General features: G+C 32.7%; 5 protein-coding genes across 7 annotated transcripts in view; 2 read left to right on the top strand and 3 right to left on the bottom strand.

Moving 5' to 3' along the window:
* Window positions 1-350: 350 nt before the first annotated feature.
* LOC126757604 (pre-mRNA-splicing factor 38) lies at window positions 351-1,628 on the bottom strand. The gene is made up of 2 exons (XM_050471629.1): window positions 1,123-1,628; window positions 351-1,057 (listed from the first exon to the last, which is right to left on the bottom strand). The coding sequence occupies exons 1-2, from the start codon at window positions 1,443-1,445 to the stop codon at window positions 424-426; spliced, it is 957 nt and encodes a 318-aa protein (XP_050327586.1). The 5' UTR covers window positions 1,446-1,628; the 3' UTR covers window positions 351-423.
* A 660-nt stretch (window positions 1,629-2,288) lies between these two features.
* On the bottom strand, window positions 2,289-4,290 carry LOC126755693 (charged multivesicular body protein 4c). Its single transcript, XM_050468441.1, has 5 exons — window positions 3,979-4,290; window positions 3,286-3,463; window positions 3,129-3,226; window positions 2,868-3,059; window positions 2,289-2,803 (listed from the first exon to the last, which is right to left on the bottom strand). The coding sequence occupies exons 1-5, from the start codon at window positions 4,154-4,156 to the stop codon at window positions 2,760-2,762; spliced, it is 690 nt and encodes a 229-aa protein (XP_050324398.1). The 5' UTR covers window positions 4,157-4,290; the 3' UTR covers window positions 2,289-2,759.
* Window positions 4,291-4,589: 299 nt separating this feature from the next.
* On the top strand, window positions 4,590-5,983 carry LOC126755616 (exosome complex component RRP42). Its single transcript, XM_050468315.1, has 5 exons — window positions 4,590-4,789; window positions 4,844-5,040; window positions 5,117-5,282; window positions 5,339-5,627; window positions 5,677-5,983. The coding sequence occupies exons 1-5, from the start codon at window positions 4,733-4,735 to the stop codon at window positions 5,856-5,858; spliced, it is 891 nt and encodes a 296-aa protein (XP_050324272.1). The 5' UTR covers window positions 4,590-4,732; the 3' UTR covers window positions 5,859-5,983.
* Window positions 5,870-6,907, bottom strand: LOC126755617 (ER membrane protein complex subunit 7 homolog). Its single transcript, XM_050468316.1, has 3 exons — window positions 6,349-6,907; window positions 6,156-6,284; window positions 5,870-6,097 (listed from the first exon to the last, which is right to left on the bottom strand). Exons 1-3 carry the CDS (start codon window positions 6,787-6,789, stop codon window positions 5,981-5,983), a joined length of 687 nt encoding a protein of 228 aa, XP_050324273.1. The 5' UTR covers window positions 6,790-6,907; the 3' UTR covers window positions 5,870-5,980.
* A 775-nt stretch (window positions 6,908-7,682) lies between these two features.
* The window catches only part of LOC126755477 (putative ferric-chelate reductase 1 homolog), a 28,910-nt gene continuing 14,721 nt past the window's right edge, over window positions 7,683-21,871 (top strand). The window contains exon 1 of one of the 3 annotated variants that reach the window (XM_050468066.1): window positions 7,683-8,200. The gene's annotated coding sequence lies outside the window, so the exon portion shown is untranslated. Of the gene's footprint in view, window positions 8,201-8,493; window positions 8,629-21,871 lie in introns of those variants that run through there. The other 2 variants (XM_050468065.1, XM_050468067.1) reach the window with 2 other exon arrangements.

Raw genomic sequence — 21,871 nt, 5'->3', positions numbered from 1 at the left:
TCGTGTATAGAAATCCCCAAATACTTGATACCAGAAAGCAGGTGCTAGAAAATATGTTGAAGACATCTTAATAGCGGAATACTATTCAAATGCTTAATGTTGTTATTGTAACGGCAGAAAGCATTCCTGAAGTAATTTCGAAGAATGGTGCAGAGTTGACAGTCCTTGGTCGGATAATAATCCGGATCCGTTCCCGTTACTTAAGCCCGACTGTGGAACGGTGCAAATTCTTAATGTTGTTGTAGTTGTAACATTTATCAAGTCCCGGTTAGGGAAAATGCTTAATTATTTATACAGTATTGGGATAAAGTACCAGCAAATACTATCAATTAATTAATAAAAATACAACCTTTTTGTTTTTTATACTATTTTGTGTATTTTTTTGTTTTTGTTTAGTATACTACATAAATACATACAAAGTGATTAATGCCGCCTTCTATCCCGATCATTTCGAGAGTCGCGGTTGTCATAACGCCGATCTTTATAATCGTCTCGCCTGTAGTCATCTCTATAATCATCACGTCCACCACGATAATTATTTGTACCACCAGAACGATCATCCCAATGACGATTACTGCTTGATGCCGAACTGACACCAAATCGATCTCTATCTCTATCGCGTTCACGTTGTCGACTATAATCTTCTAACTCATTATCATAATCACGCGTACGACCAGTTCTTTGCTCACGCGCAGCAATAGGACTACGCGAACGTGAGTGATCTTTGCGTGATCTTTTTTTGGAAGAAAACGATGATTTATTTTTGTCATCATCTCGATCTACACCACCCTCTTCATCGCTAACCACATCATCATCTAAATCCTCATCGAGTGAGGATATTTTCGGCTCCAGTTCGTTATTCTCTTCAAGCACTGCACGTTTTTGTATACGCGGTAATATTATATCACACACACGGTCACTGCGGAGTAACTCATCTATAAAATCATCCATGTGAACAATTTCATATTGGCCTGCCCTGTTTTGACGGCGGAGTTTACGATTGTCGTTATATAAAGGTTCCAAGTACTTATAACAATCCAAAGCACTGCCAGTGAGACTATTAATATGAAAAGATAAATAATTATTGTTCAATACAATTCTTATATTTTTTTAAGAACTCACCGTAAATAAAACGCTCCCAGTGCACGAACGTATTTAAACTCTTCATTCTTTATGAACTCCACCACAATATCCTTTTCTGGTTGAATTTGTAGCATTTTAAGTGTGAGGCAAAGAAATTGTGTTGGCTTTATATTACCGCCGAAAACACCACCGATGAAGCGGAGCTCCATAGCTTTATCCACCAACAGTTCGGCGGTGAGCGCGAAGCACTGTTCCTTCCAATATTTCGAATCATAAATGCGAGAACGTATAATTTTTTCAACAAGATATTGTGGATTTGTTCCATGGATATTTTTGGCTTCTTTAACTGTACGATTTGCCATTATGTTATTAAAAACTCATTCACTTTTGCATACTAAACTGTTTTAATGTGATTATTTTGTTTTGGTTGTAAAGTGTTGCAAGGAAGTTATCGATAACATCAAATTGACGTTTCTCAAATACTTAACGAAAGCTTAAGCTGTATTCACATGTATATGTTGGAAATATTTAACAAGCTACGTGTCTGTTTGTTAATTTATTTTTGATTTAATTAATAGCAAAAAATTAAATATGTCAGTTACTTGAATTTTTTTTTGTGTGGAAGCAATTATTTTAATAGTTATTATGTTTAGATGGTTATTTTTAGAAGGGCTTTTTGTAGTTCTATCAGTACTAAAAGCAGAGAACGTATAATACAGAGAAGGTTCACGGTGCTGCCAATTTTACGATATTTCATTTTTGGAGGGGTACACTGAAAAAATGATCGTCGAAAATAGCACATTTTCAGTGATAAATGAAAAAGAAACCAATGTTTAGAAATGTAGCTAGATATTTAAAAATAAAATAGATATTAGATCATATGAAGGAAATAAAAATTGAAAATCATGGAATAAAATAATTATAATTGTGCTAGTGCACAATAATTGCTAAACTTAAAACAAAATTAATGAAACAAATACCAATTCGTGTTTGTGCTCTTCCAAGCATATTGTTGTTGTTGCACTTATAAAATTGTTCAGATTATTAGCAACTCGCAAAATACAGCATTTCACTGACAGTATTTTAAACTGATAGACTGTAATTTAAATAAAATTTTTTAAATTTGCGAGATCCAGGTAATATATTCCAACAACCAAAAATATTTTTCATGACTTCTATTCTGTTCGGAAAAAGCTTTACAGGGATTATCTGGAAATTGCTTTATTTTAATATACTTTAATCACAAGAATGCAATATATTAAAAAGAAAATATATACTTCTAATTGCTTCTGCCGGAGGGTTAGCAGTAAGACGTATCTAGCTTTATCTGTGTCCTAGTCAAAAAATGTACACACGTCATTATTAAAGCATAAATGTGCTGACATATTTATCACAATTTTGACTGTAAAACATATTTACTAAATACAAGACTATTCCTGCAAGCGCAAAGTAAAATACAAATAGGCGATATGTGTTTCAAAATTAAAAATTAATATTTTCCCCATTAGCAAGCAATTGGAAATATTATTTGGTAAAGTATGTATGTGTTGATTATTTTACTTTTCCATCTTGTTTCGTACAATAATAGAAACAACCATTGTGCATTTGTTATTTAAATTCAAGTTGCTAATCCATACACAATTGTCACACAATGGTTTAAGAGGTTTATAAACTCATCAATTGGCCCAAGCAAGCAACTGTTTCATGTCTGGGTCATTATCTGTAAAACAGTAAAAACATCATTGAATTTGTTGTCACTTTTTCGAGCATAAGAAAGTATTCACCATCATTTTCCTGTGCTGTCGAAGAAGGTGCAGTGGCTTTCTTTTTCTCAGGAATTTTCTCCGGCATTTCGTCGGCTGGTACTTCGGGTAATGTAACATTTGGCTCCGGTATGCCAATAACTTTTTTATCGAACTCTTCTTGTTCTAATTCATCCAATTCACGCTCCAGATCCTCGTCATCAAGGTCAGCACCTGCATATTATATATAGAAGTAAGCGTAAGCCAAAAAAGATACTTTAATGTTTTTATTGGTATACGAACCAAAGGCAACTGGATTTGATATAGCATCGGAGATTTCACGGGCAACATCTTGTTGTTCGGCAATATCATCCATCATGTCATGGACGTTATCCACATCCCTAGAATATAATGAAAATTGACGAATTTGGTACAAATTAATAAATATTTATGTACGAACATATTTTTATGTGCAGCTTTGAGTGCATCAGCCGCATTTTTCATTGTTGTCAAGACGGCTGTATTTGTATTAGCACTCTCCAATGCTTCGCGTTGCATTTCAATCGTCGAAAGCGTTCCATCAATTTGTTGTAGCTGTTTTTCGAGCCGCTTCTTTTTCTTAAGCGCTTGCAATGCAACTGAAAATATAAAGAAATAAGTATGATGTATTGTAAAATATGGAAATAGTGTATAATATGATAGGGGTTTCTATGGTATAATTTGAAATTGTTTAACAATTCATTTCCCTATAAGTGTACGAATACATACATATGTAGCAAGTTTGCCAATGTTCATTATAAAACTTCAGACGATAATTTTAAATTGCCGTGGTGTTTGTTGGTTGGACACATAATAATTGTGCATAAATAATATGTATTGATTAAATAGTTTTATATTTTAACATTACGTTCTAATCATTGGTAGAAATAGATGAATTCCGGAATGGGAAGAATAGTACCCACAGTTGTAGCATTATTTTAAGAAAATGGAAGGAAGAAGACAAAAAAGAGATGTTTAATAGTCAACAATGAGTCATTTCTTCTTCTCTGTTGACAATACGTAAAAGATACGCAATTCACATGAACATTCTATAAATGTACTAATGCAGTTGTAAAATAATAATTCTTGTCACTGAAATACAAAAAAAGCTCACCTCTTTTGTTTTTCGATGCATTTTTCCTGGCAATGTTCAGTTCTTCTTCTATCTTTGACTCTAGAAATTCCTGTTTCTTTATAAGCATGTTTTCCGTCTCGCGCAGTTTCTGTATGGCTTCGCCTGTAGTGGGCGCCACTTCCTTTTTCCCACCGAACATTTTCCCGAAGAAACTCATTTTTTCCCAAATTTATCCTTTTTACACACTTAAAAATAACAAAATATCAATATCTGGATAATTTTACTCCAATTGCAACTTTTCTTCTTCCTTTCTATATAAAAAATATTTTTCGTTTTGACATTGAGTGCGTCATCCTCAACGTTGCCATATCACTTTGAACTTTTTGTCTCCTTTTTTTTGAGTTTGTGTCAAAAGCTGTCAGGGTTGCCGACATTTATACGTCATTATGTAAGAAATCAACATAATATCAAAAATGTTATTTTATTTATTTAATTCAAATATTTATATTCATAAAAATTACAATATATTTTATATAAACTTTAAATAATGACCATATGAGTTAACGGATAAAATTTTTCAGTTCGTACTGCCAAATGTACGGTAGTCTATCGATAATAAAATATCGATAAAATGGTAAACATATGGTGAAACACAATAAGTTCCTTATTTTGCCGCACATTTTGTGATCTTAAGCAATATTAGAAAACAAAATAGTTATTGTTGTTTTTTTCTTACAAAATAAAATTAGTTTTATTTAAATCAATTTCGTTTTGGAAATTTTTTGAATAGAAAATGGCAAATATTTCATTAAGTGAAGCGGAGAAAACTTTTATACTACACGGCGTGGAGGTAGTTATTTTTTGTAAATAATAATTGATGTTATTACAATCTCGAAGTTTGCAGGAAGACTTTCGTTGCGATGGGCGATCACGACGAGACTATCGTCCAATGGAACTGGAAACCGATTTGGTTAGTAATGCCAGCGGTTCTGCCAGATTACGTTTGGCAAACACCGATGTATTAGTTGGAATTAAAACCGAAATTGATAAACCAAATTATTTAACACCAGACCAAGGAAAAATAGAGTTTTTCGTTGATTGGTAATTTCCATATTATAATTTACGTTGTCGCAGTTTTCTAATTTGCCAACATACATTTTATATATTCATTATACAGTTCAGCAAACGCTGCACCGGAATTTGAAGGACGAGGTGGTGAGGAATTGGCTTTAGAATTAGCCGATACCTTAACAAATGCATATGAGTCTCCAAAAGCATTTGATTTGAAAACCCTTTGTATATTACCGGGTCAACAATGCTGGAAACTTTTCGTCGACATTTTGGTAAATTCAAATACAATTTAAAAAAAAATACTAGTCTTATTAACTTTTGTTTTTAGATTTTAGAATGTGGAGGAAACTTGTTCGATGCAGTTTCTTTAGCAGCGAAGGCAGCTTTATTTAATACAAAAATACCACGTGTGACGGCGGCCCTTATGGATGCCGGCGAAGCCGAATTATTGATATCGGATGATCCATATGATTGTACGCGTATTCAGATTGAAAACTTGCCTATTCTTGTAACAGTGTGCAAAATTGGCGATTCGTGTGTTGTAGATCCCTCAGCAGAGGAGGAAGAATGTAGCATAGCAAGTGCTGTAGTCGGTGTTTCAAAAAGAAATGGAAAAAGTAAGAATTTAATTTCGAAATTGCTTTTTATAAAATCTCTTTTTTTTAGATTATATATCTAACGTACATACAATTGGGGAAGGTTCTTTGCACAAGGATACCATGCATAATTGCATATTATTGGGCCTGTCAGCAGCTGAAAACTTAAATAACGAGTTGGTGAAAGCATTGAAACTCGAAGAAAGCCGCGTAGGTTCTAAACACCGAAATACCATAGGTTTTCTTAAATAAAATTGCAAAAATATAAACCCAAGTACGCCGATAATTTATTTGAGGCTTTTAATACTTCTATAAACTTTGCATAATCATTTTATAATGGTTAATTAGGTTTAATATAATAAAGCATACTTAGTTTAGTTCCGCTTTTTGTTTTGTTTGGATGAAATTGGTTTCTTTTCCTTCTCGGGTGGTTTGGCGCCCGAGAAAAACGATGTGATCATTTCGCTGATCTCTGGCATCTCGTTACTCACCTATTCAAAGAGTATACAAATATTAATATATGAATAGATTTAAAGATATCGTACTTACTTTTGGAAACTGAATACTTTCAATTTCCTTTTTGGTCTCTGGATCATTGATCATTTTTGGTAGAACAAGCATAACTAAAAGTGGTAGAACCATCATCAAGACCATTGGGTTGAACAAGAAATCTGTGATCTGTTGGTAAGAGAAAATATTGTCAGTGAATTTTTATAAGGTCTCGTAAATTATCACACTTTACCTTCCATTGCTCACGTGTCTGGAAATACTTGAAGCGAGTAAAAGCTTTAAGTTTCAAAGGGTATGGCACTTGTATGATTTGCGAAGGCTGTACATAGTTTACTTTACGAGCGCGGAATTTACCCTTGGGATTAATCTCCACACGTACTGGCTCATAATAAAAGTCGGGGTTGTGTACTTCTAACACATAACTTCCAGATGGTACACTGCTTATAATAAATGTACCATCATCACGTAAAAATCCTTTATATTCTCCACCATTTACAGATATTGAAGTCTCAGATTGTCCTTTGGTTTGTGTCTCCGGAGCAAATACTTTTCCTTCAATTGTAAAAAGGCCAGCTAATTCCTCGCTCAAATCGTCCTGACCAATCACCAATTCTGCATTGCTTATACTAAATAGAAATGACAGAAGCAGCCATAATGAACGATATCGAGTCATCTTCCTAAATTACACTATATATTTCCTCGTAAATTGCTATTATGTCGAATTAAAAATAAATTGCTAACCACATAAAATCACAAGAAAATTGTGCTGATACTTCAATTGAATGAGTTTCGATATTAGCTTCTCGATATATTTATAATCGTAAATCATATGATGCAAGCGTTGCCATTTTTGAATAAATAAAATAAAATTATCTTGGTACGATGTCATCTTACATTTTTTCGATTCTAAAATAATTGAATAATTTTAAAAAATAAAAGAATAAATTTAACGTAAATTCGAAGAAGTGTCCTGAGTTGGTAGTCACTATCTGATTACATATGTACATATACGATTGTGATCACAACTTTATATTACATTTACAAGAGGACTATTTGCATTACAGGAACTGTTACGAACAATAACATAAAGTGTGTCACCATGGTCTTTTCGTCTTTTCTCATCGTCCCTCGCCTACAATAATCGATTTAGGCGACAAAAAAGTCCTTGTATGAACACAGTTTTAAGAAACGCAGGAAGTAGTCAAGTGGATTGCCAAGTTTTGAAGTATTATGTAGTCGATGTCTTAGACCAATAAAATAATAACGATAATAATAAGTAAAACACTAGGTTTATATGAAAATTTACTGTTAAATATTATGCGGTTTTATGAATATAATAATAATAATGGTCTAAAAATTCGTGTTTTATGATCAAATATTTTAAACAACTAACGTGTTAACAAATTATTAATTTAAAAGTGTTAGTTATCGTTGAAAAATCGCATTTGTGTATTTCTCTAGTTTGGCGCTAATTTAAAGCAGTTATCACTATTTTGTTTTACCACCGACACGGAAATGTCATATATCGCTTTGGCATTTTCAAGCAGAAATACATATGTGCACATATGTACATACATATGTATATCGGAATATAATAACCTAGAATTTGTAGTAATGAAAAAAAGTGTTCTCTTTACCGTTTTCCCAACATAACCGGAACGGATCCGGATGTATAAGAAGTGTCGGTCTAGCAGGATTCTTCAGAACTATTTTGGGAAAGTTTTATGCATCTACACAAATGAAAAACAAAACAATTAAAGTTTAAAATGAGCTGCATTTGTTCACAAATATAGCCAATAGTTGGCTGCTTTGTTCAATCAAGACAAGTATGTTTCACCTAGAGTTATGCCGGATGATCTATTACGTGGGTGCTTGAATTGTGACCATAGAACACCAGATTTGGTAGGAAAAGGACACACCTTCTTTGGCATATCGTTGTGTATTTCGATAGTTTGTTAGAACTCATTATCCATGATCAAAATAAAATCAAATGTCTATGTTATAAGGAGGCGGCCTCAACATCATCACTACAGAAACCGCTGGGAGCATAACTCTTGCATTAACAGCATAATAGTGACAAAAAAGTAAGTACAAGTAGAACTGTTGATATAAATAATTATTTATTAAATAATTGCAATTTTCTTATCTTCAAAGTTAGTATGCATTCAAGCAAACATTTGTGTTTCAAAAGTTCGTAAGAGTACGACTAAATAAGCTTTTCTTGCACATACTTACACGCACCTGTATACGTGCATTGCTATTTATATAAATACCAGTAACCGCGTGTGATTGTTGTTAGCAAGCCCATACAAAAATACATATCAATGTTAAAACGACAACGACACTCACATTCACCGTCACTAGCAAGTTTGATTTGCGGTCATATTGTCAGTTAGAGCGGCTCGAACCACTTGGAGTTGTCTTCAGTTTGTGGTAGTTTCGCTTCGCGAGTGGTTGAGCCAGTTGAAAAGTAGTGACATACCTGGTGTACATATAAACTTAACATTGGCAAGTGCGTAACCTAATACAGTTGTTTTGTATTTATTTATTTTTTATTTTTATGCAAGCTACATATGTACTATATTAAATGTTAAAAGTGCAAAAGTGATTCAAGTGTGAGCAAATATTTCAAACTAATTTGTGCTTAATTAAAAAAAAAAAATAAAGAAAAACAAATATCTCTTATTATGTGCTAAAAATATGTAGTTAAAAGTATTTTGGTTTTAAATTTTTTTTCTGAAATTCTTGAACGTATCCAAGCTTTACCACGCCCTCGGTGTTTAGTTATGCAAAGTGTGTATTAGGGTCATTTGCGATTATAATTGAATTTTAAAGACATTAGTTGATCTGGACAGACATACACACATACATATGTATGTATATACTTATGTATATATTTAGGTGAATGAGTTTGTAAGCTGTGACGTCACACTGTCTCTCTGCTCCAGTGGTAATCCCAGAATATCTGAACTAGCCTATATAAATTAGTCATAAGATTAATCCAATGTACATTACATTTAAGATAAAGCAAGCTCAGTAGTGTGAATTTCATACAAAAAAACAAATACATATGTATATGTATGTATATATACACCTTTGGAGTATGTACATAAGTTTGTTGAAAAAACTGGTTTAAAACTCTTTCTCACTTCTCGAAGTCAGCAACATCAACAAACTTTGTGACAACAGCGTGCGATCTCGACTTGTCGGAGAGTTTTTAATACTCTCACTCCCTTTGTAGCATATAGACAGACCGTTACAGTGATCGCCCATTGCAAGCATTGTTTAAGTATTATTTGTACTGAACTTAACTTGCGTGAGCATAATTTTAAATTAGCAAATAACCTAAAGAAAAACAATTTAGGTTAAGAAATTTGGCATCTTTTAATTGAAACGAGTATGTACTGTAAATCTTGAAATTTTATAGAAATTGCAAACATAACCTTCCTAACGAGACGAAAATGCGACAGGTTTATTATGCTGCCGCTGAATTTGTATTATACAATTTTTTTATAAATAAAGAATTTGCATCAAAAGTGGTCAGAGGTTTATTGATGAGGTTTTCATACAAAAACTTGATTTTAGTCTTTCTGGCAAACTTAATATACCTTGTTCAGGGAAGAAATTATGCTTCTTTCATACAAATTTTATTTATTGTTTGCTTGTTTAATTATGATTCTTTCATAAAAATTATATTCATTATTTATTTGTTTAATCGGGCAACCACTGTAGTTGAGGGCATGCACCATATACTTGAGTTTCGAGGCGTGTATCAACAACATCTTGTACGTAATTCGCAATTTGGCGGTAATGACAAAGAAAAAATTGCACAAAACATACACACATATGTATGTACATTGTACATATGTATGTATATGTGTAAGTATACACCTGAATAACAAGTATGTGGAACACCTGTTAAATATTTCGTTTTACATTCAAATGAACTGCTATTTTTTAGCACACAAATATTTTTGTACAATATTGTACTCGCACATAACATTTGTATGTACATACATATACTATACTATATATAATATAAGTACAAGCATCTGTACGTTTAATTGCATGAAATATCATTTCATTGTATGCATTAGACGGTTAATGCTTCCTTAACCAATATAACGTTAAACACATATACATACTTACATAAGTACATATGTTTTGTTGTATTTAAAACCCTGCAAGCGGTAGTCACACTTTTTTCGAAAATCACGAGAGTGTAAAGATGTGATCGCATATTTTCTTTGAAGCGTTCGTAAACTGTGCTCGTGTGTATTGTTGTTGTTGTACCGGTTATCAGAGTGAATCTCAGTTGGCTGTTTAGTTTTTTTGATTTTTTTTTATAAGCAATGTGTTTTTGACAATAATGCGACAAGAACCGATTTCTTACACGTGTTTGTTTGACATCGGAAATCGGACAGCGGTGGGTGGGCCGTATGCGTATGGCATGGACACGGTTTCTATGCAGACAGGCACTGTTATTCATGAAATGCTATTTACAAATAATATTTTTTATGCTACAACAACATAAGAGCAACAACATACAATTTTGGAGTTAATAATGTTTTTGTTGTTGCAATTTTTTTGTATTTTTATTGCTTTTTTAGTTTGTATGATATTACAACAACAACACTAACCAAAAGCATACATTTTTTAAATTAAGCCATGTTGTTGTAATCTATTTTTAGTATATTTACTTATTGGTTTCATACAGTCTCATAAAGTTATAAGTTATAACGAACCGAAAACATATCGTTGAGAATTGTAATTGCTTAAATTAATTTTTATATGTAACACAACAACAATTTGTTTAAACAAGTGTAATAATTTATGATTTTATGAAAATTTATGATTCTACGATGCGTGATGAAAAGTTGTGTGTTTCTTAACTGTATTGATTAGTTTTTATGATATTACAACAACAACACTAACCAAAAATATATATTTTTTTGAATCATACCATGTTGTTGTAACGTTTTTTTAGTATATTTACTGTTTTGATTAGTTTTATGATGTTACAACAACAGCAACCAAATTTTTTTTTGTTGTAGCGGCAGAAAACATTTATGACATACATACATATGTATGCACATTTGAAGAATGTTGAATGAGTTGACAGGCCTTGGCCGCGTCCATTCCGGTTACGTAGACCCGACTGTTAGTTGTTGTTATTTTTGTTGTAATTTCTAGTGTATTTATTGTTTCGATTAGTTTTTAACAACAACACCAACCAAAAGCATTCATTTTTTATATAATTTTGTTGTTGTTATTATTTTTTTAATATGAAATAATACTGTTTTTGTTGTTGCTGTTAGTATTTCGTTTAAAATCATTATTATTGTTTTTATTATTCTTATTATTATTTTTCACCTATTTTTCAAACTCCAATCACTGCATATATGCATTATATGAGAGTAAATCTTAAATCCATGCCATAATTTAAATAAGTTTCGCCCTTCACATAAACAATTTTGCCTCAATTAGTTTACTTTGCTTAAATGTGTCTTAAAAGCAGCTTACAAATGTAGCAATTACTTCACCCCATTCAATAAAATATAATAATCGATAAATGTAATTAACCGTTTACTCGCCTCAGCTTAGTGTCCGAAGTAGTTGAAGTTCAAAACGAAAGCGAAAGTCAAACACTTTCAAAGTTTGTAAATATGGCAGTTATCTTTATCTGTCTGTATGTAGGCGCATTCCATTTTACATATGAATGTAAGTGTGTATATACGTATGTATTTTTATATACTGGTTTTTCCAGCAACACTTTCATTGACTCATACACCGCTTGGAAAACAACAAATTCTGCTGCAGATTCGTGCTTAAAAACTCGTTTCAATGCGAAGATCAATTCTCGATGCTGTTTGTAATCCACACGTATACATGTGCATATGTATGTGACCGAGTAAAGCAAAACCACAGCTGAAGAGAATTAAAACAAATAGTGAGAACTCTGATTCAGTTTCAATTATGCTTTTCCTTGGAAATTAAATAAAAATATGGGAAAATAAACTTGCTACATTAATTATAATACACACACACAACACACCTCACGCTTGTCGCAAAATAAATCCATTAATGCGTATATTAAAGTACAGTGGGTACTTGTTTAAAGTAACGAAGAATAAACATACATATTTCTAACTATTTCTTTATTTTTTATAGTCACTTTCTATAGAAAAGGAAAATCATATATTTTAAAGTTTATTTTTATCTATTGACATTTTTTTGCAAATAAAAAAATTTATTATTGACAACTGACGTCTATTTTTTCGTTAAAAGAACGATTTTTCTAACTATATTTTTTATAGACACTTTCTATAGAAAAGGAAAATCATATATTTTAAAGTTTATTTTTATCTATTGACAGATTTTTGCAAATAAAAAAAATTTATTATTGACAGCTGACGTCTATTTTAAAGAAATTTTAAGTGATATTTTGAGTGTTTTAAAAACTGAGACATTAATTTTTGGTAAAAAAAAGGTAATAAGATGAGTAAAACCAATTAAAATTATAAAAAAATAGTTTATATATAAAAATTAATATAAATATACATATGTATATGTATATATAAATAATTATATTTAAAAATTAAATTACTAATTTAAGTTAATACTTGGAAAAAACTTATATATAGTACGTATATGTAAGTTTTAAATAAGCATTTTTTTATTTATAAAATTACTTTTTTCTGATTGTCTTTTTTTAATTCTAACGAATATATACATACATATTTATGTGTGTATGTTTTCCTTGTATTTTTAAAACCATTTTTTATAAGTCTTATATATGCAGCTTTATATAAAGCGTATAAAAAAATTATTTCGAAAACAAAAGAAAGTACATATTGCGAATTTTTTTTCTTAAAATTAAAAAAAAATACAGATGTAAATATATTTTTAATTTTTAGGTCTATGGGGTATTTAAGATTATATTTTTTCGTTGTGTTTTTTTAGCCTACATTTTGTAGAAAAAAATTATTTTAAATAAATTAGCTTTATAAAAAAATAGTTTGTATTTATGTTTTATATTTATATTTTAAACAAAAAATATTATATAAAATTATTAAGTTAAATATACATATATGTACATAAAAATTCATTAATTTATAAAGAAAATATTTTTTCCGTCATTTAGTTTAATATTAATTGTTTAAATGCTTAAAATTTATATAAAATAAAATTTTAGGTTTAAGAACTTGAATAAGGACTTAATAGTTAAAATTTTTTAAAATAATTTGTGATATTTTAGATTATATGTAATTTTTTTGGTTTTAATAATTTTTTGTAAAAAAAATATTTTTTTGAATAAAAAATAAATTTAGCTGCGTGAAGCATTTTAAAGCAAAAATTAATTTAAATTAATAAAAAAAACTAAAAATTTAAATTTTTTCATAAAACATAATTTTTATCTAATTTTAAATTTTGAATTTTTAAATTCTTAAATTTTATGAATTATTTGTTCTCATAATTTTTTGTAAAAAACACGTTTTTTAAAAAAATATATGTACATATATTAGGTGCGTGGAGCGTTTTACTTGTTTAATTAAAACGAATTTAAATTATTCAAAATATTTAAAATTTATTAATAAAAAATAATTTTTACTTAATTTTAAATTTTGAATTTTTAAATCCTTAAAATGCCATATGAAGTACACTTATTTGAAATACCGTTTTATGTATGTCAAGCAAGTACTAGAATTATCTTGAATTTCCTGTATTTGAAAATAGTTTTTAAGGAAAACGTTTGTTAAAGCTACTCAACTTGGTCTATGAAAAATAAATATTTACCGTACAAAGCGTGACTACAAGACAATATCCAAAACTTTACATTTTTTTAATGTTAAAATGCTCATAATTAGATGTACATACATTTTCTACTACTTGCAAATTATGAAAAAAATTATGCATTATCGAGTATCTACTGTACTTACGAAAATTTGAGCTTATTGTACTATTGTTCTATTTGCCACACAAATATGCCTTTTATTTCATGTAAAACTCAAATGTACTTTTTCTAATACTTCCTTCGTTGACCAGAAACAGAACAAATTCGAGGGCGGTTTTCCATAAACCAATAATTCCAAGCCAACATAGCCTAATTTACATATGCGTGACCAACATTTCAACCAACACTGCGTGTTGCAAGTTAACTGCCAGTCGTAAAAGTGGCAAAGCTTGTGCTTAGGTTAAGTTGATTAAATTTTTTTGAACATAACCTCAAATTACGTTTTTAAATTTTTACTTACTTGTTGACCAAAGTTAGCTAATAGGACGAATGTATGCATGACGCCACCCGCACACATCATTTATGTGCATGCAAGTCACATTTGCCACTAAAATGTCCTGGATTCGGAACTTGAGCCATTAAGGCCAATACAATCCCACACATAGTTGACTGACCTCAGCGATAATGAGACTTAACTCATGCCTTAGCGCTCTGAGTCATGAAAAAACGATTAACCGCTCAAGTGAAAGGTGAAATATTTCATAAGCAAAGGCGGACGGACATAACGTCAGCAGTGATTTGACACTTAATTTAGTAGAATTAGAAGCGTGGGTTACGTTTGAAAGCTACTTCCTGATTTATTTTAGTTAATTGAATAATTTAATAATATGTTATTCTATTTCAATAAGTACCTACACTATTTTTACTTATCTGCTCACAGTTTGAGGTTAGCTTCTTTGAATCAATTTACGTCAATTTCGGTTTGGTCAACTGGGCTAATTGGCTGGAATGAAATTTAGTCGCCTCAAAGGATTTGTCGCAGGCTGAAAACGCTTTGTGGATCACAAAGAAACGTTATTTTAATTGTCAAAATGTGGTCTCTAAGATCTGCGTCGCAAGGATCAGCCTCAAACCCAAACATAAGTGTTTTAAACTCAATCCTATTGTCCGAACCTAAAAACTTAAAAACTTAGGCAATTTTTTCCACGATATGACCAAACTCTTCTTCTTTATTGGCGTAGACACCGCTTTCGCGGTTATATTCGAGGTAACAACAGCGCTAGTATTTCTTCCTTTTCGCAGTTTGGCACCAATTAGAGATTCCAAGTGCAACCAGGTCCTTCTCCAACTGGTCTTTCCATAAGTGTGGACGTCTTCCTCTTCCTCTGCTTCCCCCGGCGGGTACATCGTCGAATGCGCTCAGAGCTGGAGTGTTTTCAGCCATTCGGACGAAAAGACCTAGCCTTTGTCTTTTAATTCGTTGAACTATGTATGTCAATATCGTCGTTTATCTCGTACAGCTCATCGTTCCACCATCAATTATGAGGGAAGCCTTCAATTGGACTTTGTAACATATGACAGATGACCAAGGTTAATGCTGAGTGGATGGAGTGCTTTGTTGAGTCAAAATCAAAAATGAATGTATAAGTCATTGCTTTTTATTGTTTTTTTTTTTTGTAATGGTGTAATGGATAACGTTTTCGAATTCGTCGGACACTACAAATTAGAATTTCTCGGTCTTTATTTTGAAAAGTGGTAAAAACCCCTTTTTATGGATATATGTTTATATACATATATTTACTTCAAGATAGTCGATAGTTAGATCTTATCTGAACACCGAGGTGAATTTAAACATTTAAGCATCCATTTTAAACTTTTTATTACATATTACAAAAATACATATTTTACAAAGATTTGTGAAATATTCAAGGGAAAATGTTAAAAATTTGGCCAATACTATTACACGGATCAACTTGAGTACTTGGGACAATATTCTAGAGATGTTATAGAAATAAATAAAGCAATATTTGTTTTGAAACGGCGAAACCTTTGTAACCCCTTAAGCGCTTTGAATGATGTACATCCGTATTTTGAACAATAATGTAGTACAAATATGTTTTTTTTTTGGTTCTGACACCAATAGCGGTACAACCTTTGGCAATGCTCACTTATTTTTGTCAATAAGGATTTTGAGTTTCAGCCAAATCGAATTTTAGGTAATAATTCGACCATTTTAGGGAATAATTCGAATGGTTTCCAGCTTCTCAAGAACAATTTGTTGGATTTCCGGGATTATTTTTGTCCACTCTTTTGATCATCAGTAAGCTGCCTTGAAATTATCTGCAAAATCAGTTTAGTTTCAATGAGTTTTTTTAGATACATACACATTAAAAATCGTTGATTCAAAACCGGTTTTAGGCTAGGTTTGTCAGAATGATCCGTAAAATATTTCCCACATATGCGATTTTATAGAAAAAATCGACCCGCTCTAATACGCACGCATCCGATAACGCACGCACAATTTCCTATTTTGATAATACATAGAATCATAACTAAATTTGATATACAATATCTATGTGCCATGAAACGTGCGAAGTGCTTTCAAGTGCTTCCATTAATACGCTACTAATGATAATAGACTACGCAAGAAAAGCTACAATAACTTAGTGTTGTAAGAATATGTCGAAGCAACAACAACATACTATTTTTATGTTCTTTTTAGACTGATTTATTAACCGCTAATCTAATGAGGTTCCAATTTGCCAATTATAATCATAAACAAGAAAAAATCTTTAATTTCGGCTGAACCAAGACTGTAACACCCTTCACAGGTGCATTCTTTTTAAAGGCTGATCCATTTCGAGGTTCCCTACTTTTTTAGAGAAAAATGGAGAGACTTCAAATTCCATGGGGAATGTTTATTATCATTCGAAAGAATATTCTTTTGGCATTTATTTTTTGAAGATTATTGTTTTCAAATGTTGGCGTCTCAGATGGTCCATCCGTTGAATCCAATTTTCGAAGACTCGTTTGAGCATTTCGACTGGTAACTGGCAAATGACATGCGTGATGTTTTGCTCCAAGACCTCAATTAAAGCGGGATTGCCAGCATAGACTTTAAACTTTACATATCCCCGCAGGAAAAAGTCTAACGGTGTAATATCAGACGATTCTGGTGGCCAATAGAGCGGCCCAAAACGGGAAATTATCTGTTCGCCGAAGTTTTCTCTAAAAATCTATTGATCGATGCGATGTGTGGGAAGTGGTGCCGTCTTGTTGAAATCAAATGTCGCCGAGATCACGAGCTTCAATTTCAGGCTTGAAATAGTCGTTTATCATTGACGATTACCTTCTCACCGGCAGCATTTTTGAAGAGATATGGACCGATGATTCCACCGGCCCATAAATCACAACAAACTGTTGTTTTTTTCTGTATGATATGGCAGCTCTCGAATCTCTTCAGGTTGCTCTTCGTCCCAAATGCGACAATTTTGCTTGTTTACATACATACCAATTGAGCCAGAAACGGGCCTCATCGCTGAACAAAAATTGGCTCGAAAATGTCGGATCTTGGATCTTTTGAATCTTGGAACTTTCAAGAGCCCATAGAGCGAAGCGATGCCGCTTGTCAAGGTCGAGCAGCTTCAGTTCTTGAACAAGCTGTTTTTTGTACGCTTTGAGTTTAAAATCTCGGCGTAAAATGCGCCAAGTCGATCCCTACGTCAGTCCGAGTTGTTGCGAACGACGCCCAATCGACTATCCACGGTCTAAGTGTACACTTCCGTCTACCGCTACTGTTTTTTCTTCACTGCGTGCTGAACGTGGTTTATTCGGTCGAATATTATCCAGTAATGCATACTGGGTCTCAAGATGGGTGATGGTGTTGCGAATAGTACGCTCAGTAGGACGCTTTGTTGGCAATAAGTTGAGCGAAGCGCGCGAAACAATCGATTCCTCAAAAATGAGAGACTAGTTCACGTACACACATTCAGTCAGACGGACAGCCGAGCATGGCAGTTGCTCATGCTGATCATTTATATGAAATATATAGTTTATAGGGTCTCCGGGGTTTCCTCCTTGGTGTTACAAATTTTGTGGTAAGCTTAATATAATCTGTTCAGGGTATAACGATGTGATAATTCACTTGGCACGTATTTAAGTAAGTCTGTATTTATGCACATATATTAGAGTACATGATTCATAATCTACGCATATCATACAAATTTATAAGCAGCACCCAATTTCCATGCATTGATATGTTTTTATGGAGTTCGAAGTCCTAACCAACCAATAAGAAATATCAACTGTGGCTGTACCCATGATTAAAGCATGCATACTATACGTATAGTATGTGCACTGACGTCGACCTTTCTTCAAAAATATATACTTTTTCAATTAAAAGATCACAAACCGAGCATTTCTGCGCTGCTTGCAAATCGTGTCTATCGCGGTGCTGCTGTAACGAACATTTAAAATGTAGCCATTACCATATCGATATAGCGGTGGGGAAAAAGCAACTTTGCTCATAAATGCAATTACTTAAATTTATGTGTGTGCCTGTGTGTACTATGTACTTTTGTACCAGACATCTGGTTGTTGGCAATATTACAGATCAGAGTCAAGTGACAAATGATAATGGCACAGATATAAATAGTCATTTTGACATACTATACATATTTATATATTAGACACTTGTGCAAAAAAAGTGGCAGTCTAAGTGGCTATTGTTCACAAAACTTGAGAATTTCTTAAAATTGCAGTTGGTAATTTCTTATGAGCTTATCGTTACCTTAGTTAAACAGTTTCCTTACAGTTTTTCTTAAGACAATATTCTTTTTGGACACCGAAAGTTTTTTGGGAAGCTCTGTTGCTAGCATGGACAATACGTAAAAGCGATAACTACCATATTCCGAGAAGTTTGCATTTAGTCATGATTTTGAGTATAGTTGCTATCCATCGAAACAAATTATTCTTAGTAATGCTAGATGGAAGTTCAGTATAATTTGAGCTGAAGTATTTTTAGTGACCTGCAAGTGGCACATAACGTTGCTGCGACGGCAGCACTGATGATGTGGAAGACATTTTCTACCCCTAATTCGCAAAAAAAAAGAACGTCAACGTTTTTGGCGAACTTTAAGAGCGACTTGATATCTAATTTTGATATCTCATTCTGTCCTTTGAACTGCGAAGGTCTTAGATGTCTAAGATGAGTTCTAGATAATGCTGGATAATAACATAGGATGTGTTCCACTTTCTCTCTCATGCCTACTTTCCTACATTTTCTACATTTGTCGTCGTTTCTAATGCCCAAACGGCTCGCAAGTGATGTTCGTCAGTTGTGACCCGTCATGAGGCCAAAAACCATTGTGCCATCTTTTCGAGACACAGATTCGTCTCTCAGCCTTTTCAGGAATTTCATTGTGTATCGTTTTCAGCGACTTACGGATTTCCTGTATTGCTTCGGTACCTACACGGATGGCATTTTTGGCAGTATCATCAATTATTTAGTGTCTCGGAATTCTTTTATGGCCTGGAACCCAGTATATATCCCGCCGCTTTCCGGCAGCCATTATATCTACTGCCTACCTGCTTCTAAGGACATTTTTTGACGTAATGCGATGTGAGAATATTGGCTTAATTGTTGCCTGCTTTACTTTCAAATTGTTTTCAGAAGCTCATTAAGCAACACGTGACAACAGGAGTGGTGACAGTACCTCCCTGAGTAGTTCCTGTTTACACAAATCTGATTTCGTTTCATTCCGTATTAATCCTCTTGCAATATATAAATGGAGGAATTCAATCCACAGACCCAAAAATATTCTAAAAAAATTTCACGAAGACTCACCGAAAACAAATAAATGCTTTGAAGTAAAAATTTCTGTTCTGGGTTAGCTGTTTTTCATCTTTTTGTTCGAAATCATGAATTTACTCTCATGAATTTCGACCTCGGCTTTCAAACCAGCAATAAAAATGTTTTGACTAGAATAGCAAACCTTGAAATACCTCTCAAAATATCTAACGGTGGTTTGTTGGCGTCTTAAAACTTGCAGGAATATTCATTTATCGAAAATAACATAACGCACACTGCTAATAGGAGTAAAACCTCGGTCAAACGACTAGCAAAATCGCGAATTTGCGGATTTTAACATCTCAGTGCCGTTCAATTGCCTTCAATTAAGAAACACTTATTGATCTGTGAGACAGTGACACTCAATTTTGTTACACTGTGCTATTAAAACTTTATCTTATTTTATCAACAACGAGAGACGAATGAAAGCGCTAATGACAACAGACAACCGATCATAATTTTAGTATTTTAATTCGAATCAAGTCGATAAAGTTAACAATTTCATTTGTTAACAATTCAAATTAAGATGGATCCACTTTATAAATAAGTGCTGATTCATCGATTCGATGGAGTAACATTTTAACCGCCGCATTTAATATTTGCGACTTTGGAGGTGACGTTGAGGTCACCGTAATTCCTTATGGCAAACATAATATAAGTCATTTAAACTTAAAAAAATATTACAAAATTAGAAACAATTTTTTTTTTGATATTTACGATGAGTGAAATTATTCAACAAAGAAGTTCCGTCAAATTTCTAGTGACAAAACGTTCAGAATATTAGAAAATCCTTCGGTAATAATTGTTTGTCGCAACGTTGGAATATCGGAGGGATCAGTGAAAACCATTTGAAAGATCATTTGGGTCTAAGAATAGTGACAGCACGATTGGTTCCGAAATCACTAGTTTTTTTTTTCAAAAACAGCGTCACATTAACGTCTGTGAAACGATACTTTCCGACTACCAGGGTGGTATGTTATGCTTACCTACCCTGAAACAGACGATCAATCGGCCGAATAACGTGGCAATAGTGAACCGAAGCCGAAAAAACGTCAAAGCAGGTCAAACATCAAGGTTATGTTGACAGTTTTCTTCGAATATCGAGGTGTGGTGCAATACGAAATCCTTCCGACTGGCCAAACTGTCAACAAGGAATACTATTTGAGTGTTATGGTCGGTTGCGCGAAACTATTCGTAAGAAGAGGTCGGAATTATGCGCCGACAACTCTTGGTTTTTGCACCATGATAATGCACCGTCGCAAACTGCATTGATTCTTCGTGAGTATTCGCCTGATTTAGCTCCGTGTGACTTCTGGCTATTCAGCAAACTCAAACGACTGCTACGGGAAAACCGTTTTGAGTCAATTGAAGACATTAAACGTGAATCGCTACGCTCATTGAAGACTATTCTGCAAATTGACTTTAAAAACTGTTCCGAGGACTGGAAAAAACGTTGGCACAAGTACATATATAGAGTCTGAGCGAGATCACTTTGCGGGGGATGACACAGATTTTAAAGAATAGATTAAGAATTTTAAAATTTTGAACAAAGTCTTACTAATTTCTGCTCATGGTATGATTATATTTAAATCTATTTCAAAACATAATTTGGATCCAGTCGCTTTGCATGAATATCTCTATCTTTCGTATTTGCCAACTTTCATAACATAACCGTTAATATTAAATATAACTGTTAACGATTGGTGTAAAAGCCAAAATGGGTGTTTGCCTTACCGTTTTGGTAAACTTAATGAAAGTGCTGGCGCTAAGTGACTTTCACCTAAGTTAACGCCAAATTATCTCTAAAGTGATTTTAAACAAATTACTAGTAACTGAAGAATGCGAAAAGACAACACAACAATTATATAAGTGCTTTGCTACTTCGGTTATGTTTGGAAAAGCTCCAAATAAGTAGTTAACTCGGTTTGGAGCTTATCCGAGAATAATTTTGAAGTTAAAAAACGTTATACTTGGATTATGTATGTATGTATACTTATTTCATTTAATAGAGTTAAAAAGCATTTTCATGAAGGAGAGAGTTTTTATGTGAAGATCAGATGCTGGCTAATAACAGCCATGCTTTCACAGACTCCTTAGAATTAATGACTAAACTAGAAGTTATTCATCACTCCATTTGTCGTCTTGTAACCTTTAATGCTTACATGGACATGA

This window comes from Bactrocera neohumeralis, chromosome 4 (genome assembly GCF_024586455.1).
Source record: "Bactrocera neohumeralis isolate Rockhampton chromosome 4, APGP_CSIRO_Bneo_wtdbg2-racon-allhic-juicebox.fasta_v2, whole genome shotgun sequence".
Classification (NCBI taxonomy): Eukaryota; Metazoa; Arthropoda; class Insecta; order Diptera; family Tephritidae; genus Bactrocera; species Bactrocera neohumeralis.
Note: the sequence above shows the minus strand (reverse complement) of the source record. Positions and strands in the feature narration are given on the sequence as shown.

Bases quoted from the DNA above. Each gene is read 5' to 3' on its own strand.
- LOC126757604 (XM_050471629.1), bottom strand. From the start codon at position 1,445: ATGGCAAATCGTACAGTTAAAGAAGCCAAAAATATCCATGGAACAAAT. The intron at 1,058-1,122 runs GTGAGTTCTTAA...TCATATTAATAG, and splicing joins CTGGGAGCGTTTTATTTACG to TCTCACTGGCAGTGCTTTGG.
- LOC126755693 (XM_050468441.1), bottom strand. From the start codon at position 4,156: ATGAGTTTCTTCGGGAAAATGTTCGGTGGGAAAAAGGAAGTGGCGCCC. The intron at 3,060-3,128 runs GTTCGTATACCA...TATAATATGCAG, and splicing joins ATCAAATCCAGTTGCCTTTG to GTGCTGACCTTGATGACGAG. The intron at 2,804-2,867 runs GTGAATACTTTC...ACTGTTTTACAG, and splicing joins GACAGCACAGGAAAATGATG to ATAATGACCCAGACATGAAA.
- LOC126755616 (XM_050468315.1), top strand. From the start codon at position 4,733: ATGGCAAATATTTCATTAAGTGAAGCGGAGAAAACTTTTATACTACAC. The intron at 5,041-5,116 runs GTAATTTCCATA...TTCATTATACAG, and splicing joins ATAGAGTTTTTCGTTGATTG to TTCAGCAAACGCTGCACCGG. The intron at 5,628-5,676 runs GTAAGAATTTAA...TCTTTTTTTTAG, and splicing joins TTCAAAAAGAAATGGAAAAA to ATTATATATCTAACGTACAT.
- LOC126755617 (XM_050468316.1), bottom strand. From the start codon at position 6,789: ATGACTCGATATCGTTCATTATGGCTGCTTCTGTCATTTCTATTTAGT. The intron at 6,285-6,348 runs GTAAAGTGTGAT...TCTTACCAACAG, and splicing joins AGACACGTGAGCAATGGAAG to ATCACAGATTTCTTGTTCAA. The intron at 6,098-6,155 runs GTAAGTACGATA...CTCTTTGAATAG, and splicing joins AAAGTATTCAGTTTCCAAAA to GTGAGTAACGAGATGCCAGA.